Below are 21,233 nucleotides of genomic sequence, written 5' to 3'. Positions count from 1 at the left end.
GTTTTGTTAGTCTATAAAGTGCTACCAGACCATTTGTTGTTAAGTTTATCCTTTCATGTTTGTGGACTATGAGAGGACGGGCAATGCTCATTCCCTTTCTTAATAGCAGGAGAGAACCTGTATGTGGGGTGGGAAGCCCAGCCAATGGCCCCTACTCCTTACTTGTGTTTACAATACGGTAAGGGACATCCCTCTTTGGAGTTATCAGTATCCCATTAGTGCCTTGAGCCATAAGAATATAGGGATGAAAAACAGGAAGTGGAACCAGTCCCTGAGTTTGGAGACTCTCCTTTGATCTATTATGAGCAACAGCAGCGCTAAGGGACATGACAATTTCAGACCCCCCTGGAGACAATGTCTGTATTCCTTATTGGTGGTTTTGGTAGTGTTTTTATTAAAAGATTCTAATTATAATGATTTCTCTTTGTTTCAGTTGTTTGAAAAGCTTCAAATACCCCTTATTAATAGCACAGCTTGATCAACTGCATGAAGACATTGAAGAAGATCCCTTAAGACATTTTGCAGCTGAAATTCTAGTAAGTATAGTTAAAAGGAATGATAGTGACTTGCAAAATCAGTCACTACAATGCAGTATTCAGTTGTCAGGGAAATTATTTGACTGTATGATTTGATTAGTTAGATGTGTGATGGGTTTGGTCATAGTGATCCTTTTGAGACTGTCATTTGATGTGCTGAAATACCACTGAGCAAACATCATATCTTACCCTAACAGTAGCTCTTATCTTTTTTCACAAGCTGGAAAGCCTCCCAGCCTAGGCTTGATCCCTCCCACTGTCTGTCTTAGCTGCTTCCAGCAATCATCTTGGGTAGTAAGCAGGGGTTTCCTGTCACCTGGCAGCAGCTCCCTGTTTGGCTTCCTACTTTTCTATTGCCCAAGGGTGGGAATCCTTTGTGTTCAATTTAAACTTTTTGTCACCTTCAGTGGAAAAGTATAGGGACCAAGATGGGTCCCAGAGTCAGGTGACTTAAACACAAGTCTTTCTGGGGACTCTCAGCCCTTTCTACTGACAGTTCCATAGGAAAAACAAAACCACTTACAGATCCTTGCCCTTATCCACACGTCATAAAGTTTCTTAAATGGTTTTCACTTAGCACGTCTATATTAGTACAACAAGTTTATACTTCATATTTCTAACTTCAAATACAGGAATGATACAGGCACAGAAATAGAATATCCACATTCAGCAGATTACAACTTTTCAAATGATACTTTACAGGAAATATATTTTCCAGGTATGCACACTCATAAGCATATTTCCAAAAAGAATTATGGATAGCCCCATGAAAACATGGTTTGTGATATTCTATAGGCTAGTGCTAAGGAAGGTAAAATCTTGGAACAATATCAGATTCCTAGATCAATGAACCTTGCATTTAATAAACCAAATTCAGCCTTCATGGTATATCTTTGGGCTGCTGGTCTCTGAATTATCAGAGGCTCTTTTTCTTCTGCAACTGGTCCCATCCCCTAGTGATATTCAAGACTTCTAAAAGATGATAATTAGGTGAAGTTCCTACATGACTGAAACTCATAACATTCCATATTTTCTTTGTTTGTTTTTTTAAACAAGTTTGTCCCTCTGTTTAGTGCGACCTTGCCTTTTTAAATAAAAGTGGGTAAGGCTGCACTTTAAAAATCCAAGTGTATCACATTTTGGATAAAATGAAGTGTGTCTTCTATTCAGTACACCTAGTTAAGCATAATATTAACATTAAACCTGTGCTTCAGTACCGGCGATTTCAGTTGTTCTTAAACACATGGATTAGCCATGTCCTGATGTGAGACCTATGAACTAGAGCCCTGCAATTGAATTGGGATCCCATAGCAGGTCCTCTTATAATAGCATGAGGGAATGGGAATAAGTGTGTTAGGTCAAGACCCCCTTGGGACTGTCACCTGGGGTACGTCTAAACTACATGCCTCCGTCGACGGAGGCATGTAGATTAGCCAGATCGGCAGAGGGAAATGAAGCCGCGATTAAAATAATCGCGGCTTCATTTAAATTTAAATGGCCGCCCCGCTCTGCCGATCAGCTGTTTGTCGGCAGATCGGGGCAGTCTGGACGCGCCGCGCCGACAAAGAAGCCTTTCTTGATCGGCACAGGTATGCCTCGTGAAACCAGGTTTACCTGTGCCGATCAAGAAAGGCTTCTTTGTCGGCGCGGCGCGTCCAGACTGCCCCGATCTGCCGACAAACAGCTGATCGGCAGAGCGGGGCGGCCATTTAAATTTAAATGAAGCCGCGATTATTTTAATCGCGGCTTCATTTCCCTCTGCCGATCTGGCTAATCTACATGCCTCCGTCGACGGAGGCATGTAGTCTAGACACATCCCTGATGTGCTGAGACACCACTGAGCCTGCTACTCCGCGTCTACATAAGCCACCCCTTATTTCAAAGCATTTTTTGAAATAACGGGTGCGCTGTTTCGGCATCTCGGTAACCCTCGTTGAGCACAAGATGATACCCTTTCCCTCCAAAGAGTTATAAAAGTATTGTGTACAGGAGAACTTTTAATGTGAGATTCTCTTAATTTTTTCATTGTATTTTATTAAGGGATGTCTTGAAATAGCACATTGTTTCAAAATTTGGCGCTGTGTAGATGTGCTAAATTTCAAAATAAGCTATTTCAAAATAGATTTGAAATAAGATATGCAATTTGCATAGTGCAAATTGCATATATTATTTCAAGTTTAGGGTGCTGTGTAGCACGCAACCTAAGGCTATTTCTACACAGCAGCGTTATTTTGGAATAACTGATATTCCAAAATAACATAGTCCATGTCTATGCAGCAAGCAGTTATTTTGACAATGTCAAAATAATGTTGAGCTGGAGGACTTCTTACTTTGACTCCTGTAATCCTCATTTTACTAGGAGTAAGTGAAGTTGGAGGAAAAGTGCTATAACTCAGACTTCCTGCTGTGTAGACAGCACCAAAAGCGGAAATAAGACATTTCAACTTAAGCTACTTAGTTGACATAGCTCATGTTTCACAGCTTATTTCAGCTTTAGCCCTACTGTGTAGACATGCCCTAAATGAGCAAAAATTTGTGGAGAAAAAAAGCGTGTAATTAAATACAATATCATAGCTGCCAAATAAAGGTTGCATAGGCAATGTTAATTTAGACATTACCTAATATTTGAGTGCTTGACTATGCCAGCTTAATAATTTCTTAAATATTGTTTTGTGTGTAATTATACACTTAATTACAAAAATATTTTCAGGAATAATTGTATCTGTGGTAGGTAGAGATTTTATGGTTTACATTTTAAAATGTGAATCCTGATTTAAAACTTAATAGCTGCTTTATTACAGGAAAAATAGATATGTGTAGTTGACTTTTTTTTTTCTAAACAGGGCATTTTAATCGATATAGGAGAGTTGATACCAACCATGTTCTCATACCGTGGAAGCAGAAGTCAGAACTGGGATAATCAGGATTTTTTGAATGAAGATAGAAAGCATTCTGCAGATTCTTTGGCATGTCTGTCGTATCTGGTGTTTGTTCAGTGTATTGGTATTGATTGTTTTCCAATGGTCTTCAGGTAAGAGCTATTTTCCATCCATTTATAATTAGTAGGTCTTTGAGCTTCTTCAAAAGTATTATCAGGAGCAGTAAGAAAGCATTTTAATATTAATCACTATTCTGTAGGCCTTTGTGTTGCATTAGCATTCATTTTAGGGCAACTGCCTTGTAATATATGGAATGTGTGAAGAGGTGTCTTCTCTTCTAGGCCCCAATTCTGCAGATACTTAAGTGTGTACTTCAATTTAGACACAAGTAGTCCAACAGAAGGTGCCATGGGACTACCTATATGTTTAAAATTAAGCATGTAAGTGTTGCAGGATTGAGACCTTAGTGTGGTGATAAACAAGTGTGCTAGGGTTAAGGAAGACAATCTGACTTTTAGTGCATATCTATTTCAAAGGAATTCATTTAAAGTAAAATTTCTCTTATTTATATGAAAGTTTTTATTCCTATGTATAGTTCCACGGAGCTTATTTTATATCAACATGTAGGCTGTGTGGTCCATGTAGTTGTATTTATAAATAACTTTTCTGTTTTAGTCCATCATATCTTCTACAGTGCAACATGACACACATTGAGCTCCTATTGAAAAGGTAAGATCTTACAAAATTTGACATTTCAGATTCTGGTTTTTTTTCTTCGTCTGGCTTAATTGTCCCACAGTTGCTTTCTGTTCTGTGGTAGTAATTTATGAAATCAAACTTTAAATTCACAATTCAAATTGTGGGGAAAAGTCTTTTGAGGCTGAAAGTTAATATGACATGGTTCAGCAGAAGATGATGCCTCTTCCCCTCCAAAGAGCTATAAAAGTATTGTGTGCAGGAGAACTTTTTATGTGAGATTCTCTTAAATTTTTCAAATGTGTTTTTATTATATTAATTTTACAGTTGTGTTTTATTCATTTATGGAAACCCAAACTATAAAATATTTTAAACATTCCAGTTTTCTGAATTAGAATATGTAGTACAGATTGAACCTTTATAGACCGACACCCGCTGGGCCTGTCTGGTGCCGAACCAGAGAATTTGCTGAACCACAGGAGGTCAATATTGTCTAGCAGCATTACCAATACTTCCACTGCTTCCTGAGCTCTTAGAAGTCCTTTAGTGGTAAATTAGAGCTAAATAACAGCATAGAACACTGAGAGGCAGGACTGGTGGCTGTAAACAAGCTTTATGGGCTCACAGAAACTTGGCCACACCCACTGTAAGCAGACATCTGTCTAACTAAAATCATGTCAGACCATGGATGTTGCTGGATGAGAGAGTGCCAGACTAGAGATGTTCAATCTTTAATACTTCTGTAACTAAAATTACACATTTGAAAATGAAGGAGGTTGCCATGACCCTATCCTATGATGGTATGCTATCTTCATTTGTGTTATGGCCCTCAATAAATAGAACATAAGACCTACTTAAGAGTTGTAGTCATTTGCTCCCTTATTATTTGCAGACTACAAAGAATAAGTCCAAGTACTAATGTAAAAGCATGAATGTTTCATAGATCATCAAGTAAGATGAAAACCGCACTGTACCTTGCTACCACTTGGCCTAAACTTTTCAACCTCTCTTTCACACATTTTGGGGAAAACTTAGAGTTCTGCAATTGGGAAAGCACCATTTTCTTCCTCTTAATACCAAGGCATCTGACAGACTTCAGCTCTTGCATTTGAATGCTTGTAAATAGAAAATGGGAATATTAACTCTTGATCACAAAAGCAGTCAAATCTACAAACTCTTCTGCTCATATAGTTAAATAATTCATAAGAAAGAATGAAGGAAGCAGAATAGGAACGGTCAGTAGCCAGATTCCTTTACTACTTAGTTAATTCTTACACTTCAGCAAACATTTTGGAATTGATGCTTCGATAATTTTCTTAATTTCTTGTAGGACAGAAGAATCTGTGTTAACTAAAGGACTTGTAAGTTTCCTTTTTTTTTTTTAAATAAAAACATTTAACACTGTACTGTAACAGATTTCAAAGAAGTGTCAATTTTCCTTGGCTGGAAAAGATGAGGATAATATTGCATAATATAAATATAGAGTTATTGAGGCTTAAGTAAGCCCCAATCCTGAAAGCATTTTACATATTTATTTAAATTTATGCATACAATCTTAACTAAATGCATACATGTTTGCAGCTTTTGTGAAGTGATTTGAGGAAATTGAACTAATGGGCTGTACAAGTACAAAATTACATTGTCTTTAAAATTATTTTTTATTGATTGTAGGACCTGCTTGAAAACTCATTATTGAGAATGGAAGATGATAGCCTTCACCATCAGTATTTGGAATTCAAAGGCTTCATTACAGCACCTCAGGTACTAGGATGCAATGTAAACTAGTTTTTTTTTAAACTTACAGTGTCATATCTAACTGCTCACTAGGTGGTTTGAGAGAGAAGAATTTAGAGAATACAAATATTGCCTCACATAGAAATTTAATTGCTTTTGAAACCATCCAGTGTCTTGCTATTAAGAATCTTTAGCTGGAACAGAGAGCCTGCAATGGTTACCCTCCCGGGAAGCAAACTTTATCACCCCCCTTCTTTACCACCAAGCAAGATTCTCATATCCTATTGCCATCCAATAGCAGTAGTGGTGGGCAGGACAAACCAGAGATTGGATTTAGGTGCAACATGTGACTCTCATGTCCCTGTACCTTCCCCCTACCCTGCAGACTGGGGAAAAGGAAAGGAAAAGAAAAGTTAAACAACAACTTTCAACTGCCAAGTGGGTAATGAAGGAGGATATATAAAACACTGCCTCATCCCAGCTAGTTGGGTGAACACTGTTAATGCAATTGTGCAGTGACATTTTTGTATATAAAATGTTGGTGATGAATTTGGATTTCTGCATCTTAATTTACTATATGTTTGTCAAGGATCGCAATCAAGACATATGCCCTTGTGTCTGAAATTTATGCTTTTTAAACATTTAACTTGAAATATTTTAAAAATTTTAAAATAATTTTATGCCAGAGGAGTGCTAGAAGTCCACTCTAACAGTTTGCTACTCTCTAAATAAAATATGTATTTCCCTCAGTTTTAAACCCGTGACCCATAGTTCAATAGATACTCCATTTCAGATATGGCAATCTTAAATTAAAATGATTCATGGCTAGTTTAAAAACAACATTACCATTTCTTAAGTCTTCTCTCAATCTCAGTTGTCATTCTCGTCAAACAGGAATCTAAGCCCTATTGATTGCATTTTTATATACATTATATTCTACAAATATGTTAAAATATAAGTAAAATTACTCCAGTCTAACCAAAGTGAGAGCACACAATATTAAGTTATATTTGCTTTGATAGAAAACAATATTCTGTTATCCTCTTCCACAGTTGTGGCACACTGGACTGAGAATTTCAGCATAAGGTCTAGAAATACATGTTTTCCCCTACCCCATCTACCACAGCAGTTATTTCAATGACATTTAAACTATTCCTAGTTTCAATATTGTTTTTTTGCAGATGCATTTGCCTTATATAGGTTGTACCTCCCTAAACTGGGACTCTCTGGTCTGGCGGACCACAGATGTTCCTGGACCAGAGAGCCCAGGAACAAGGAGGTCTGGCGATGGGGCAGAAACATGGTAGGGGAAGCTGGTGATTCAGCCAGGGGTCTCGTGTTGGAGAAGCAGGTGGCACGACACAGCATGGTAGGGAGTTCTGGCCCCAGTGACGGGAGCTCCAGCTCAGCCATGTTCAGGGAGCTCTGGTCGTGGCATCCAGGGGATCTCCACAGCCGCCTGGCTCATCGGCTGGGACCAAAGCTCTGTAGCCAGAGCGGAGCTCTCTGGCTGCCGCTGGGGCTGGAGTTCCCCAGCCATGGAGCTCCAGCTCCATTCTGACCCCAGCAGTCAGGGAGTTCTGCCCTGGCCCTAGCCACGGAGCTTTGGCCCCATCTGGGGACGGAGCTCCACAGCTGGGGCCAGAGGGCCTGGAACGGAGCTCCCTGGCTGCTGCTGGGGCCAGAACAGGTCTGGAGCAACCTAACAGGGCTGGATCTCTGCAGCCATCTGGCTCTGCAGCTAGGGCCAGAGTTCCCTGGCTGCCACTGGGGCTGGAGCACCACTGCCATGGAGCTCTGGCCCCAGCATCTGGGGAGCTCCAGCCCCAGTGGCAGCCAGGGAGCTCTGGGCCTGGCCACGGAGCCAGGTGGCTGTGGAGCTCCGGCTGTGGTGTTCTGGCCCCCACAGCAGCTGAGCCCACGGCAGCTAGAAAGCCCCAGGGCACTGGAGCAGTAGCAGGGCCCGGCTCAAACCCTAGCCCAGAGGCAGCAGGGCAACATGGGCCATTATGGAAGGGACCTCTCCTTGGTCTGGCAAATCCCCTTGTTTGGGACTGGACAGGTCCTGAGTGTGTCAGAACAGAGAGGTCCAATCTGTACTTCTTAAATCATACTCTGCTTTAAGCCTAATCAAGAATATTTGCAGAATAGTTCATCCGTGAAGTCTTGAGCCCTTGCCCTATTTTAGATCACATGGTAAACTTAGCGATCTTGATACAGCTTTGTGTAAGTAAGTACTGGATATCAGTCCATTACCAATGTAAAGCTCTGTCTGATTCCACTCCTTACCAACATCCACTAAGAATGTGTCTCTTTAACTCCATCCATTTTCTTTCTGCCTTTTAGCCAGATCTTTACTTACCTTATTTTTATTACCTAAGCCCTGTTTAGTAAATTTTGACATTTCACATGATGGCAGTCTGAATGGTGTTTGGAAAATCCAGATAATAAATCTTATGAGAGTCTTATCTCTGTGGATTCATTGTCATTTTAGGAAGGTAATGGAATTCTGGTCTCCCATGTTTAAAGAAAAACGAATTCAAGCTGAAACAGGCAACTAGGATGATCCAAGTAATAGAAAACCTGTTTTATGAGAGGAGACTCAAAGAGCTTGGCATGTTTAGCCTAACCAAAAGAAAGATGAAGAGAGAGACTGTTTCTTTCTGTAAATTCAGCTAAGGGATAATTACCAGGGAGGGAACAGAGTTAAGTTAAGGACCAATGTGGACACAAGAACGAATGGATACAACTGGCCATCAACAAGTTTAGGCTTGAAATTAGACTGGGTGGACAAGATCCAGCCCACAGGCCACATCTGGCCCGCCATACCTTTTGATCCAGCACATAGTCTGCCCTACCAGGCAAGCAAGGTAGGCTCAAAACAGCTGGCTGCTCTGTCCTAATAGATTTCACTTACAGGGATAGTGGTAAACCTTTATTAAGTTTGGAAACTATATTCTATATTCTCAGTTATTTAGTACTAGAAAACTTACCCAGCGTGGCCCGAGTCTGGAGGTGGCAGGGGCTATGCAACTTGCCTGCCAGCGAGGCAGGCCACGTAGGCCACCTGTCAGCTTCTTCCTAGGACAGGGCCACATGCCATGGTTTCCCAAGACAGCAGGGGCTGTGCAGCAGTTGGCAGCTATTCCCTGGGGCAGGCCAGCTTGGTGGGGGCTGTGCTGCCAGCTAGTGGCTTCTCCCTGGGGTTGGGGCACTTGCTGCCCCCTTTTGGTTATACATGAGCATAACTGTCCCTGTTTTCATATCCCTCCCTTTCTGTTTGAGGTGAAAGGGTTGTATTCTGTGGACATCGCTTTGTCCTGGAACAACCAAACCTTGACCTTGCTTTAAGTTATGAAAAGAGGAAGCTGCATATCAAATTTGGTGGTCCTAGCTTTTACCGTTTTGGAGGAGTTCTTGGACAAATAGACTCACACTGGTGGACAGACATGGGGACACACACACACTCACTCTAAAATATATAAAATACAGGACTATGTAGCATTTTAAAGACTAACAAGATGGTTTATTAGATGATGAGCTTTCATGGGCCAGACCCACTTCCTCAGATCGAATAGTGAAAGAAAATAGCCACAACCAGACTAACAAGGCTACATTTCTATCACTATTCTAAAATATATAGTAGATTTCAAGTTTTGCTTTTAAATTTGATTAACTGTTCACCTATTTGATTCTCAGTTTTAGATCATCCACGGATATAGGTCATAACTATCTGTTATTTTGTTTACTTTTGTTTCAGTATTTTCAGTTATTCCTCCTTAATACCTACAAACATCTGTTAGTTTATATTCAGAAAAGAATGGTATTCTAATTAATCTTTATAATGACCCCTTCTGTTATAGCAAGACAGAAAAAGTTCCCCTATGAAAGGCAAAACTGATACCACTTTATTAGTTGATATAGTTTCATGGCTATCCCCCATCAGTACTAAATTTGAGGTTGACTCCTACACTCAGCTGTTCTGTCCTTGATTCACTGCTCTGCGCTTACTGTAGCTCTTATCACTTGTTTTTCCTTCCTTGCTGCCTGAGACCCCTTTAATTCCAGTATGTGTAGTATTCTGCTTAAAGACAACGACATGTAACAGCTCTGAATTTCCTAGATTTTGTGAATTAGATCCTTTTGTAAGTTTTATCCTTTTTATACAAACATGTATTGATTTTATGTTCATATTGGACTAGAATGTAGTCAGCTCTGTGCAACATGCAATTATCTAGGTACAACCAAAATTTATGTACTTCTCTCCATCTGCAGGATTTGGTGAAAGTGATGACCCTTTGTCCTATCGAGCATCTGGTACGTAACTTAGTCATTCTGTGGGTTACAAGAGCTAAATTTGTTTTATTTTAATTAACTGCATATATTCAAGAGCAGGTAGATAGACATACTTCAGGGATGATCTAGATGATGCTTGGTCCTGCTGGGAGGGACCTTTGGAGGTCCCTTACAGTTCTACTGTTGATGATTCTGTGATTCATAAAATCTTTTTCTTTTAGCGAAAGAAGAGTTTAAAGATATTGCAGTTGTATGTAGACAAGTTTGATGCAGAGGGAAAATACACTTTGTTCAGGTATGCATCCTGTATAAAACATAGAAAAACAGCTCTTGATGCAATTTAGTTGCTTAGTAACTCATTCAGAAATCATGCTTATTGCTTAGGAGCTCACATTAATTCCACCATGTTCATTTTATGATCATGGTAATTGATTTTAGTTTTCTTACTTAAAAAACAAGAGACTGAAGCTAGTCCATTTATGAACTCCAAAGACTAGGGGAGCGTCTACAAGCAGCATTATTTCGGAATAACGGCCATTATTCCAGAATAACAATGAACATCTACACAGCAATTCTGTTATTTCGAAATAAATTTGAAATAATGAACGGCTTATTCCGACTTCTGTAAACCTCATTCCATGAGAAATAACGCCTATTCCAAAATAGCTATTTTAGAATTGCAGTAGTATGGTTGCACCACTGCTGCGATTTCAAAATAGTTCCTCTCCAGGGCCATTCAAAGTAGTTACTACCCAGTGCCTCCTAGGGCTCTAAATCAAGGTAGCACGTCCACATTAGGAAAGCCTGCCTCAGACTAAATTTGCAGTTTCCTTGTAGCGTAGATGTGCTATTTCGAAATAAGCTGTTTCAGAATATTTCTTCCGGAATAATTTATTTCAAAATAAGCGTGCAGTGTAGACATACCCTAAGTGTGAAATTCTGGCCCTCTTGAAGTTGATGCTAAAATTCCCATTTTTTCCTACTAGCAGATTATCCCAGCGTTGCTTAGGTCCTTAACTCAGTTAATTTTTGTTTTTCTTCATTTAAATCATTGCTCAGGGGGGAGGGGGGCTGGAGAGGAGAGGTTCATTATGCAGGCTTCCTGAGAAAGAGAGGACTACCCCAGCCCTCTCTCACTGCTGCAGCTAGGGGCCAAATGAGACGTGCCTTTTTAAGGTTGCTGCAGTTACAGCAGGCACAGCCAAGGGAGAAGTGCATGTTCCCCTGCTGCGGGAACAGACAGACAAATTCTCTGAAACATATAGTAGACAGCTGTCCTTTTCACCACCCCTACTCCTTGCAGGCTCCAAGGGATTATAGTTATCCAGGTCCCCATATCTGGCCCTTGCTGCATCCCTGTGGTTATTCTGTAGTATTAACTCCCTCCTACTAGACCCCTCCCTTTCAATTTTATGAGAAACAATCAAAATCCACATACATCCCATTATCCTGGCATAACCAAACCCTTACCTTACTTTAAGTTATGATAAGAGGAAGCTGACTACCCAATTTGGTGGTCGTAGCTCTTACCATTTAGGAGGAGTTCTTGAACAGACTCACAGATGGACAGACAGATGCACATTTCTAAAATATGTAGTAAAATAAAGCCAGAATTTCATCTAGATTTTAATGAAATGTAATGCAATATCCAGGAGATGCTGTCTTTCTCTATTTTACTTTAAAGGTGTTTATTGAAGACAAGCAACCATGCTGGCGTAGAAGGCTATGTTATTCAAAATATCAAAAACCAAATTGATTTATCATTAAAGGTGAGATTGCAAGTTCCTACTTTAAAAAGTTTTAGCTCCATACTATTTATATATTGCATATGAAAATATGCTAACAGGAGATTAAATACGCAAAATCAAGCATTCAAAATTAAGAAATGCGAGAATTAAATTTGCCTGTCAACCTTAATTTCATCTACTTAAGGTTATGTTTATGCTGCAGTCTATAATTATAGACCTACATACTATTCCATTTACTGGGATGAAGTCTGACGATCTGTTGTGGGTGCTATAAAGCAGGAGTACCCCGGAGTTCTCCAAAGAAGTGGTTACCAATTTTAACATGGGCAAGACATTTTTCCCCCTAGCTGCCATCCTGCTTCAATTGAAATTTTTAAAAAAGGCTTGACGTAGATACCCAGCATGGAACTGTTTAAGAACCCAAATGGCTAAAGTTTGGCACATTTATACAAGTATCTGAAAATAAATTCTGATAATGGGAGGTGTTGGGCAGTGTTAGCAAGTTATGCTACCACTACACTAGTACAGGCAGTCCCCGGGTTACGTACAAGATAGGGACTATAGGTTTGTTCTTAAGTTGAATTTGTACGTAACTCGGAACTGGCTCCAGATTCAGCCGCTGCTGCTGAAACTGACCAGGGACTGACTACAGGAAGCTCGAGGCAGAGTTGCTCTGCCCCCAGCTTCCTGGAATCAGCCACTGATCAGTTTCAACAGCGGCTGAATCTGGAGCCTGGGACAGAACAGCTGGGGCGCTGCCGGGTAGGTCCCCCCAGGACCAACCCAGCAGCACCCCAGCTGCTCTACCCCAGGCGTCCACAACAAAAGCCTGGTCTGCTGGGGTGGGGGGAGGGCGCACTAGCTGCATCCCCCGCTCCCCCCCAGCAGACCAGGGACACCCCGAGCAGACCAGGGACACCTGGAGCAAAGCCGCGGAGGCGGCGGGGTTCCGCGCCTCCAAGGCTTTGCTCCGGAACAAAGCCTTAGAGGCGGGGACCCTGCCGCCTCCATGGCTTTGCTCCGGGTGTCCCTGGTCTGCTTGGGGTGTCCCTGGTCTGCTGGGGACCCCTCCCAGCAGACCAGGGACACCCCGAGCAAAGCCGCGGAGGCGGCGGGGTCCCGCGCCTCTGCAGCTTTGCTCCGGAGCAAAGCCTTGGAGGCGCAGGACCCCCCCAGCAGACCAGGGACACCTGGAGCAGCTTTTCTTGCCCCGGAGGACACTGTGGCGGGACCACTGTGCGTCTGGGTGGTCCCGCCGCCCGCGAGTTCTGGGGCGAGAAAAGCCCCGTTCGTAAGTGCGGATCCGACATAAGTCGGATCTGCGTAACTGGGGGACTGCCTGTATACACTAGGGATATTAGATACTGTGTAACTGAATAATAGTGTAACTGCATCAAATTTTAGCGGTTACATGACTATTCAATAGTCCCCAGGGGCTGGGTCAGCAGCCAATGTGCTCCGGCCGCACTTCCGGAGAGCTCCTTGCTACCTGAGCTGCTGGTTCTGTATCTGCTCACGGACAGAGCCTCCCCGTGCACAGAAGCAGCAGTGCGGGGGTGGAGGAGGAAGGCGAAGCTGGCTTGTAAGCTCTGTGAGAGAGGGGGTGGTAGGGAAGCTGCAATAGGGCCTCTGTGGGAGGTGGTAAGGTGGGGGAAGGCAGCTTTGTGGAGCCAGCATGTGAAGAGAGCTGGCTTACCAGAGTATTGGCTCTTGTGTGCCCCCCACCCCTTGCTGGTGCCTTGGGTAGAGAGGCAGCAATGCAGGGGAAGGGCAGGGGAGGTTGTTCTGTGGGAGTTGATACATGTGGGTAACCGGCTTGAAACCTGAGGCAGAAAAGGAGGTGTGCATGCATGTGTATAGTCAACAGGATTTTGATAAGCTGAGGCTTCCTGGTTAATCGTGTAGTCAACTACAGATTGACATCCCTAGTATACACATCAGGCTTTCTAAAGATCACTCTTCTGGCCCTGATTTAGGAAAACAATTCATTACATGCTAACATCCCATTCGGTTGTGTCCTGATTCAGGATGCTATACTGAATTGGGTCATTGTTGGAGATAGCTTTCTAATTTTATGTGTATGTAATCTTAATAACCATCTGAATAATTAGCCACTTCTCTTTGTCCTACACACATGCTGTGACATGACACTTTCCTTGTGGCATCACAGCAGTAATAACAGAATTTATGATTGAGATGCCTGTTTCATTCCAAAATATTTTCAATGACGTCTCCTAAGATTACTTTTTTGGCAGCAGTTTTTCATACTTACTCTTAAATGTATGTCATTTTCCTTAGTGATATTGGTATATCATTACATTGTTATTTATCCATGGGACAGAGAAAATATGCTCTTTTGACTGAGATATTGGACTGGGCTTAGGCGATTGGGGTTCAGTTTCTGACCGTGCCACAGACTTCTTGCGTTAGATGGACACTTATGGGTGTGGCCAAGTTTCCCAGGGTCCCATCAAGTTTGCTTACAGCCTCCAATCCTGGCTTTCCATGTTCTGTGCTGTTATTTGGCTCTAATTTATCCCTAAATGTCTTCTGAGAGCCCAGTAAGCAGTGGAAGTGTTGCTAGACAATATTGACCTCCCATGGTTCAGCAAATTATCTAGCTCGGCACTGGTCAGGTTCCGAGAGTGCTGGACTAGAGAGGTTCAACCTGTATTAACTTTGTGTCTTTATTATAGGTTTATGAACCTCCCTTTGAGGCACCTAAGTCTGAAACATTGTTTTGCTCTATTTCTCTGTTTCTCATTTGTAAAATGGTGATATTACTTTGTATGATCATTAAAGTTGTGAAATACTTGGATTCTGCATTGTTGGTGGGAGCCATACAGTTACTGTAAGATCCCTCCCATCAACTATTCCCATCTATGCATTATTTACCTACCGTAAGAGGGCACAAGGAATTTTAGAAGGTCTGGTGGCATCTTTTGGGACCTTATGAGCCTGTAATTACTGCTATTATGCTTCTGGTGCATAACATTGAAAGTGTGATTTAACTGTACATAACCAAACCCTTAAAAACAAAAACAAATGAGAGTATTAAATTCAGGTTAATTCAATATTATGAGTGTAAAAATCTCAGCAAAAAAAAAAAAAAAAATGAAAGCCACATTTCCCACAATACCCATAAGTCCTGCCACATAACACATATTTAATAGAAATTTTTAATTTTTATAAGACAAAATACTTCGGGCAAGGGGGTAAAGTTAGTTTTATAGGAACCAAAACATTAACTTTCCTGGTTTATGTATTCAAAATATCATTTGTAACATTGCATTGATTTTTTTTGCTTTTAATTTAAAGAGTTAGGACTGGCCAAGTGAGGTCCCAGTAGTACAGGAGATCTGTGTTTGATTCCTTGTTCCAGACCCAGTCTAGTTTGTTAGGTTGTTGAGAACTGTAAGTCCTGTGATAGCAGCACATTTGAATCCTGTTGTCAAGACCAAATGCCCACTCTGGCACGATGAATGCGGAAGTGGGAGCCTGCAAAAGTACCCCAAAATCTTATCTTTCCAGGCTTTGGTATAAAACTCCCTCTCCACCCAAAATCTTAAAAACCTAGATTTTGGGGGATAAAAATCCTCTATCACCACCCAAGTAATGGTAAGAAAACAAGGTAAGCGATCACTTGGGAAATCTCAGTCCTAAAGTAAAACCAGGACACAAAAATTAACCAATACCAGGTTAATAAAAAAAAAAAAAAAAGAACTTTTTTTTATCACCACAATACTCCTGTTACAAGAATAATGACTAGATGGGAAAGTCACCAATTAATACACTCATGGGGAACTCCCATGGGCCAAAAGTTTAGTTTCAAAGGAGAGGAAAACCCATTTTTAAATTCAGACATCAGATTCCCATTCCCAAACCATAAAACAATAAAACCTAATGGATTTATCTAAACTTTTCCCTACTTACAGATAGTGAAGAGTCTTTTTTTGGCGAGAGAGACATGTCTGTCTCACTCAGTATCTGGAGAGAAACTCCCCAGGGACAAAGGAGGGAAAAACCCAAAAATTCCTTTGTTCCAGTTTGAAATCCCTATCTGCATTTTTATTGGCTGACTGCTACCTGGCTTAGGTACAGTTAACCTCTTAGTCCCCAGGCTGCTGCCTAACCCTCATGGTCATGACACATGTGATGGAGAGAGTGCCTCACATTGCTCAACAGCGACTGAGCCAGTTGATTTAAAGGTCACATTAACAGGCTCAAAGGGTGGTGCTGTTAGGTGGGGCAGGGAAGAGTAGAAATGTGGAGAGAGCCTGCTCGTTCAGATAAAAATAGAATAAATAGCTTGGAGTGGAAGAGCTGGGGAGAGAGAGAGTGGGAATGTTTGATCTTGAGACAGATTAGTATATTTTGATCATTTATGGGAATCTGTATACATCTTTCATAACTTGATTTTTCTCATTTTCAGACACAGCCCAGTGGTCATATTGTTATACTATACGATTATGCAAAGTGTGAATTTAAACTTTTCAATGTTTGTATTGCTTTTCAGAGAGCAAATGACTGTAAATGGTTTACTGGACCTCACCTGGTTTCACTTCTAGATTTAGTGCTCTTGCTTCCTGAAGGGGCTGAAACAGATCTTCTCCAAAACTCAGATAGGTAAGATGTAATCAGAACTAGAAAAATCAGAACTCTCTGTGGGTATGCATGTGTGAGAAATATTAAAAAGAAAATTACAAATCATCTAATTACAAAGAGTAGTAAGCAAGAAGTATTTTTAAGATTGCCCATATTTGTATTTAATGACAAAATCAGTGCAACTAAGCAAATGCCTGCTGCATGATCAGTTTGTGTCAATTTTAGAAGCCAAAGATGAAAATGATTAGTTAAATAAACTAGTTCCCTGTGATAGTGCCTCCAACCTAGGGCACCTTCCTATAATAAGCCATATCATAACATGCATTCCTGCCTCAGTTTCACCTTGGAATCTATCCATGCAAACAGATATTGTCTCTCTTAGTTACAGTTCAAATCCTTTTGTTTATATAAAGAATCACAAACACCGGATAATAAAACAAGGTTACAATGCAGCCCCTCATTCTTCCCTGAGAGTTAATCATTCTGCCTCCCTTCCTTTAACTCCCTTTGCAGGCCTCACTATGCAGGCCATCCACCTGTGGTTGAGAAGCAGGTCTTAGAACTCTCAAGTCTTTTCCAGTAGTCCCCAGATCAGATCTCCTGCAAGAGGACTTCCTGCAGTGCTTTATTCCACCAGATCTCCTGACTTGTGAATCCTATCCCTGTTCAAAGGAACCTCCCTCAGGGAAAAATCTTATGTTCTTGAACTCCTCCAATAGCTTTGCACTTCAGTCTTCTGCTGAGGGCTCCCTGCAATGTTACACTCCTAGGCCTCCTGGCCTTCGAATCCTGCTGAAAGAACTGTCCTTTGTTTCTGATCCCACTTTGCATGACCATGCTGGTTCTTTCCATCTTCTTAGGGGCCCCTGCACAAGCCTTTCTGTAACTCAGCAGTTTCCCTAGCTCTTGCCAGTTCTTCAACAATTTTCCTGAGATCTCTTAACTAGCAGCTCATGGTTACTGCTCTCCTGTACCTCTTTCCCTCGAACAGGTCAATTTCCCTATATTTCTCACCTTAATAACTATTGTTCTTCAGGTGTCACTTCTTCACTAGCCCTTTTTGTGAAATATGGTGTCCTAGCATTGAGCTGCAGACCTACCTTGAATAGTACTCCTTCAGCACAAGAGAGCTCATTTGAGGGTGGTTTCACTGTTCTACTGTATAAAAGGAAGTTCATCATCCCACAATAGGCTCAAATTCTTCCCAAGGGGAGAAATGAGGTCTGGGAAAGAACACGGGGAGGGAAATACATAGAGATGGGTGGAAATCTGAGACCTTATGCATGAAGCTGGTATGGGAAATTGTGGACTTTCTCCTTGTGGACCAGAGTATAAACTGGAATGTTCAAAGCACTAATCTCAACCTCCTAGGAGATGTAATTACCATTAGGAAGGCTATTTTAATCAGTAAATGTGTAAGAGGGACTTGCACAAGTGGCTTATAATAAGGGCCTGTCAGATTTAGGTTCCATAAAGACAGAGGCTCCCTAGTCAGGGGAACTTATTTACCACGCCTTAAAAAATCTGGAAACCTTAGGATGGAAGATAGGATTCTCCTTAATGTAACTGATGAGCAGATATGGACCTTTAGGAGGTTAAACCTAAGCCAATTTTAAATTTATAAAGTGCTCTAGGACTGCATGGACCCCAGCTCAGGATGGAGTCAGTTATTTACCAGTGTCCCACATAGTAAACAGGTTCCAGTTTTGTTTAAAGTAGGGTGGAGACCTTAATAGTTCACACAATATTCTTATGAGCCTTCTTATTAGCCATCAGGTTATCCTTTAGGATGCAAGTGGTATGTTTTCTGTGCTAGAGTGCAAAATCCTTCCTTACTGTTGAGATATGAGGTTTGGAGTGAGAGGCAGTAGATACAGTGGTTGTCTAACCAGCTGCAGAAGATGTGGCTTCCAGTGATAAGGTGGTCACATTGGAGCTATTAATAGGATGTTGGCTCTGTCCAACCTGATCTGCTTTAGAATACTTGGTATCAGGAATGGAAGAGAAGATATAGGAACACAGCGAAGAGAATGTTTATCTTTGTGTGTATTTGGCATTTGGTGTTTCGTTTGAAACAGTGGTCTATTCCAGTTGTCTCCATCTATGAAGTACTTGGAATAGCCTCCACGAGTTTCAAGCAGCGCTTGTATAGATTCAGAAACCTTTTCCTATCTAAGACTATTCATGTTCTTCTCAGAAAGGTGAAGGGCTACAGATTTTCTCCGGAGGGGACTCTCATGGCTCCTCTGAAGGAAACTCATCCCTTTTCTCAGAGTGTTTTTGGAGTGTTGCAGGAGGCTTAAATTGGCACCAGATGAGAACTAGATGCCTATGAGGGTATCAGTATTGAGGGAGGGCACCATGCTGGAATAGATACCCTCTATCTTCAGTACCAGTATCGGAGCTTGTATCTCACCCTCATGCAGAGCTTTCACAGAGTCCTGTGCATAGGGCCACATGGACTGCTGAAGACAACCCTTTAAAAGATCCTTCCACAGTCTCTGGATCTGATGTGAGGGAATCTGATGGAGGTCTCAAGATACAAGTAGGGCGCTTACCAGACTAATCTCTGAAGGTGTCAAAGGTATCTCAATGTGATTCTAGACTGACAATTAGAAATATTGGTATAGGCTATCAAGCAGTAGAAAAACATGCAGAAGGATTGTCAGTAGCCTCAATATTAGATCCCCTTTCAGGCCTTGAAGGGGTTACTGCAGTCTGAACCCAAGGAGTCAAGGTAGTGAGTACTGAGACATTCAATTCCAGAGGAATTTGGAGAAAAACTGCCTGCCTCATGAGTGGTCAAGCCTCTTGTGGGAGGTTTCATTGGGCCATACCAAGGAGAACTTTGAATATCACCACACAGTCTTTGAATTGGATTCTAGTCAATGGGAAGACACTGCAGAGAGATGCGCTAGATTGACCTGTATTAAACAGATGGACTGCTGTGTTTTATACCATTGGTGTTTTTTCAGAATATGTGGCTATTAAACAAATTAAATTACTGTCAATCTTAATGTAAATCTGCACTCTAAGTGATGATTTGTACATGTCTAATTCATAGGATTATGGCCTCACTCAATCTACTGAGATATTTAGTCATTAAGGATAATGAACACATCAATCAAGTAAGTAATGATGAAAAGCTATGTTTTCAGTTTAAAAATAGTATCTGGGCAAGTTCATGACCAATTTAGATAGTGCTGCAAACAAACAAACCCTTTCTTCAGTAATCCAGTGTGAAAATGTTTTTGTGAATGGTGTTTAGAGAATTTTGACATTTTTATTGGAGAAAATTAAAAGCTCTCTTACTATTTTTTCATCAAGTTTGAGTGTGTTCTACCTCCACCAGAAATCCAGGTCAGTGCTTATAATTCCAGATGTTTTCATAATAAAATAAAGTCTATAGCTGGTATTCCAAAAAGAGTAAATATATTTTTACTTGTATACAGCTACCTAGTAAGGCCTAAATTCTCCCAAGCATTGTACAGCTGTTTAGATGGGGTCTCTACAAACCTCTGAAGTTTTAGTATTGCTTCATTACTCAAGGAAATCTTTTATCATTTGGCTCACTTAAAGCCAAATGATAAAGAGATAGGATACAAGAAGAGATTTTATTTTAGTGTTACAGTGCATAGTTAAGCATTTTGATTATTGCATTGAATAGCTTTTGTTTTTAAACACGTAAAAATCCATTGTATCCAACCTCTTCTGTAATTCCATTTTTGGTAAGTGTCAGTAACTCCTCTGGGTATTCAAGCCAGATCAGTGCTTATAAGAAAGATCTGCCTTACTGAAGTAACAAAGATTAATTTACCTGTCCTATATTAGGAAAAATGCAGAATATTTTAAACAATAGGCATACATATACATAAAAAATAAAGACACTCACAATGGAGGAGTTATATAGTCTCCTCAGATTTCTGAATCTGTGAAGTAAAACAATATGAAATAGCTTTCTGGTACTTTCTCTGTTCTCCAAGACCCTGCAGCAGTGTTAATGTATTTTGCATAATATATCATCCTGTGAAATCCCAACTCCCCTTGTCAAGATGAAGATTTGCAAACAAATCTTTTGGTAAAAAGGGATTGGGAGGGAAATAGTACTAGATTATAGTACTGTAATTGCTTGTGGCAAATATGTTTTATTGAGCTACTTTCTTAGTATACATTTTGTTCTCTGAGGGAAAAACAGCGCATTATTTCCTCTTGAGGAGACCATCTTTAACATTGTACGCCATTCTGATTTTGTGGGTAGCTCTGCTGCAGGCAGGGTTTCCACATCAGTTTTACTGACAGACAGCTATAGTCTGGGTTTAATCTATACCTCTGTTCTCATATTGACCTCTCTTTTTTGCATAGCCTGTACATTTTTCTGGCTGGCTACTTCATTACTTTACCAGATATGGCCTAGAATGTTTCATGCATGAAGATCATTTATAAAACTAACTCACTGCAATTTTGGATAAAACACTATATCTTATGTATATATGAGCAAGGCATCCATACACGTCTCCCATTTTTCATATGCTTTGATGTTTGAGTGCAAATAATCTGGAAATTGTTACTATAGACAAGTGAAACTCTCTAGCCTATTGCACTGTGTTATCTAAAATGGAGAAAAACAGCATAAATTGTCATATTTTATAGCCATTTCATCACTAACTCGGGGTGTTTGGAATTATCAACTTTGACATGTTCTCTTTAAGCTCTACATGTTCCTAGCCAATAGCCTGAAA

The 21,233-nt window shown here is 40.8% G+C and overlaps 1 protein-coding gene across 2 annotated transcripts in view; it reads left to right on the top strand.

Annotated features, from left to right (window-relative positions):
* Window positions 1-21,233, top strand: part of GLMN (glomulin, FKBP associated protein) — a 45,248-nt gene that overhangs the window by 15,030 nt on the left and 8,985 nt on the right. For both annotated transcript variants that reach the window (XM_075936533.1, XM_075936534.1), the window contains exons 7-16: window positions 434-536; window positions 3,380-3,567; window positions 4,091-4,144; window positions 5,442-5,472; window positions 5,783-5,872; window positions 10,121-10,162; window positions 10,363-10,436; window positions 11,826-11,910; window positions 16,406-16,515; window positions 19,559-19,622. In XM_075936533.1, coding sequence (XP_075792648.1) covers window positions 434-536; window positions 3,380-3,567; window positions 4,091-4,144; window positions 5,442-5,472; window positions 5,783-5,872; window positions 10,121-10,162; window positions 10,363-10,436; window positions 11,826-11,910; window positions 16,406-16,515; window positions 19,559-19,622 — 841 coding nt within the window. The remainder of the gene's footprint in view (window positions 1-433; window positions 537-3,379; window positions 3,568-4,090; window positions 4,145-5,441; window positions 5,473-5,782; window positions 5,873-10,120; window positions 10,163-10,362; window positions 10,437-11,825; window positions 11,911-16,405; window positions 16,516-19,558; window positions 19,623-21,233) is intronic.

This window comes from Pelodiscus sinensis, chromosome 9, assembly GCF_049634645.1.
Source record: "Pelodiscus sinensis isolate JC-2024 chromosome 9, ASM4963464v1, whole genome shotgun sequence".
NCBI lineage: Eukaryota > Metazoa > Chordata > Testudines > Trionychidae > Pelodiscus > Pelodiscus sinensis.
The sequence above is the reverse complement of the archived record's forward strand: the minus strand, read 5'-3'. Positions and strand labels throughout refer to the sequence as shown.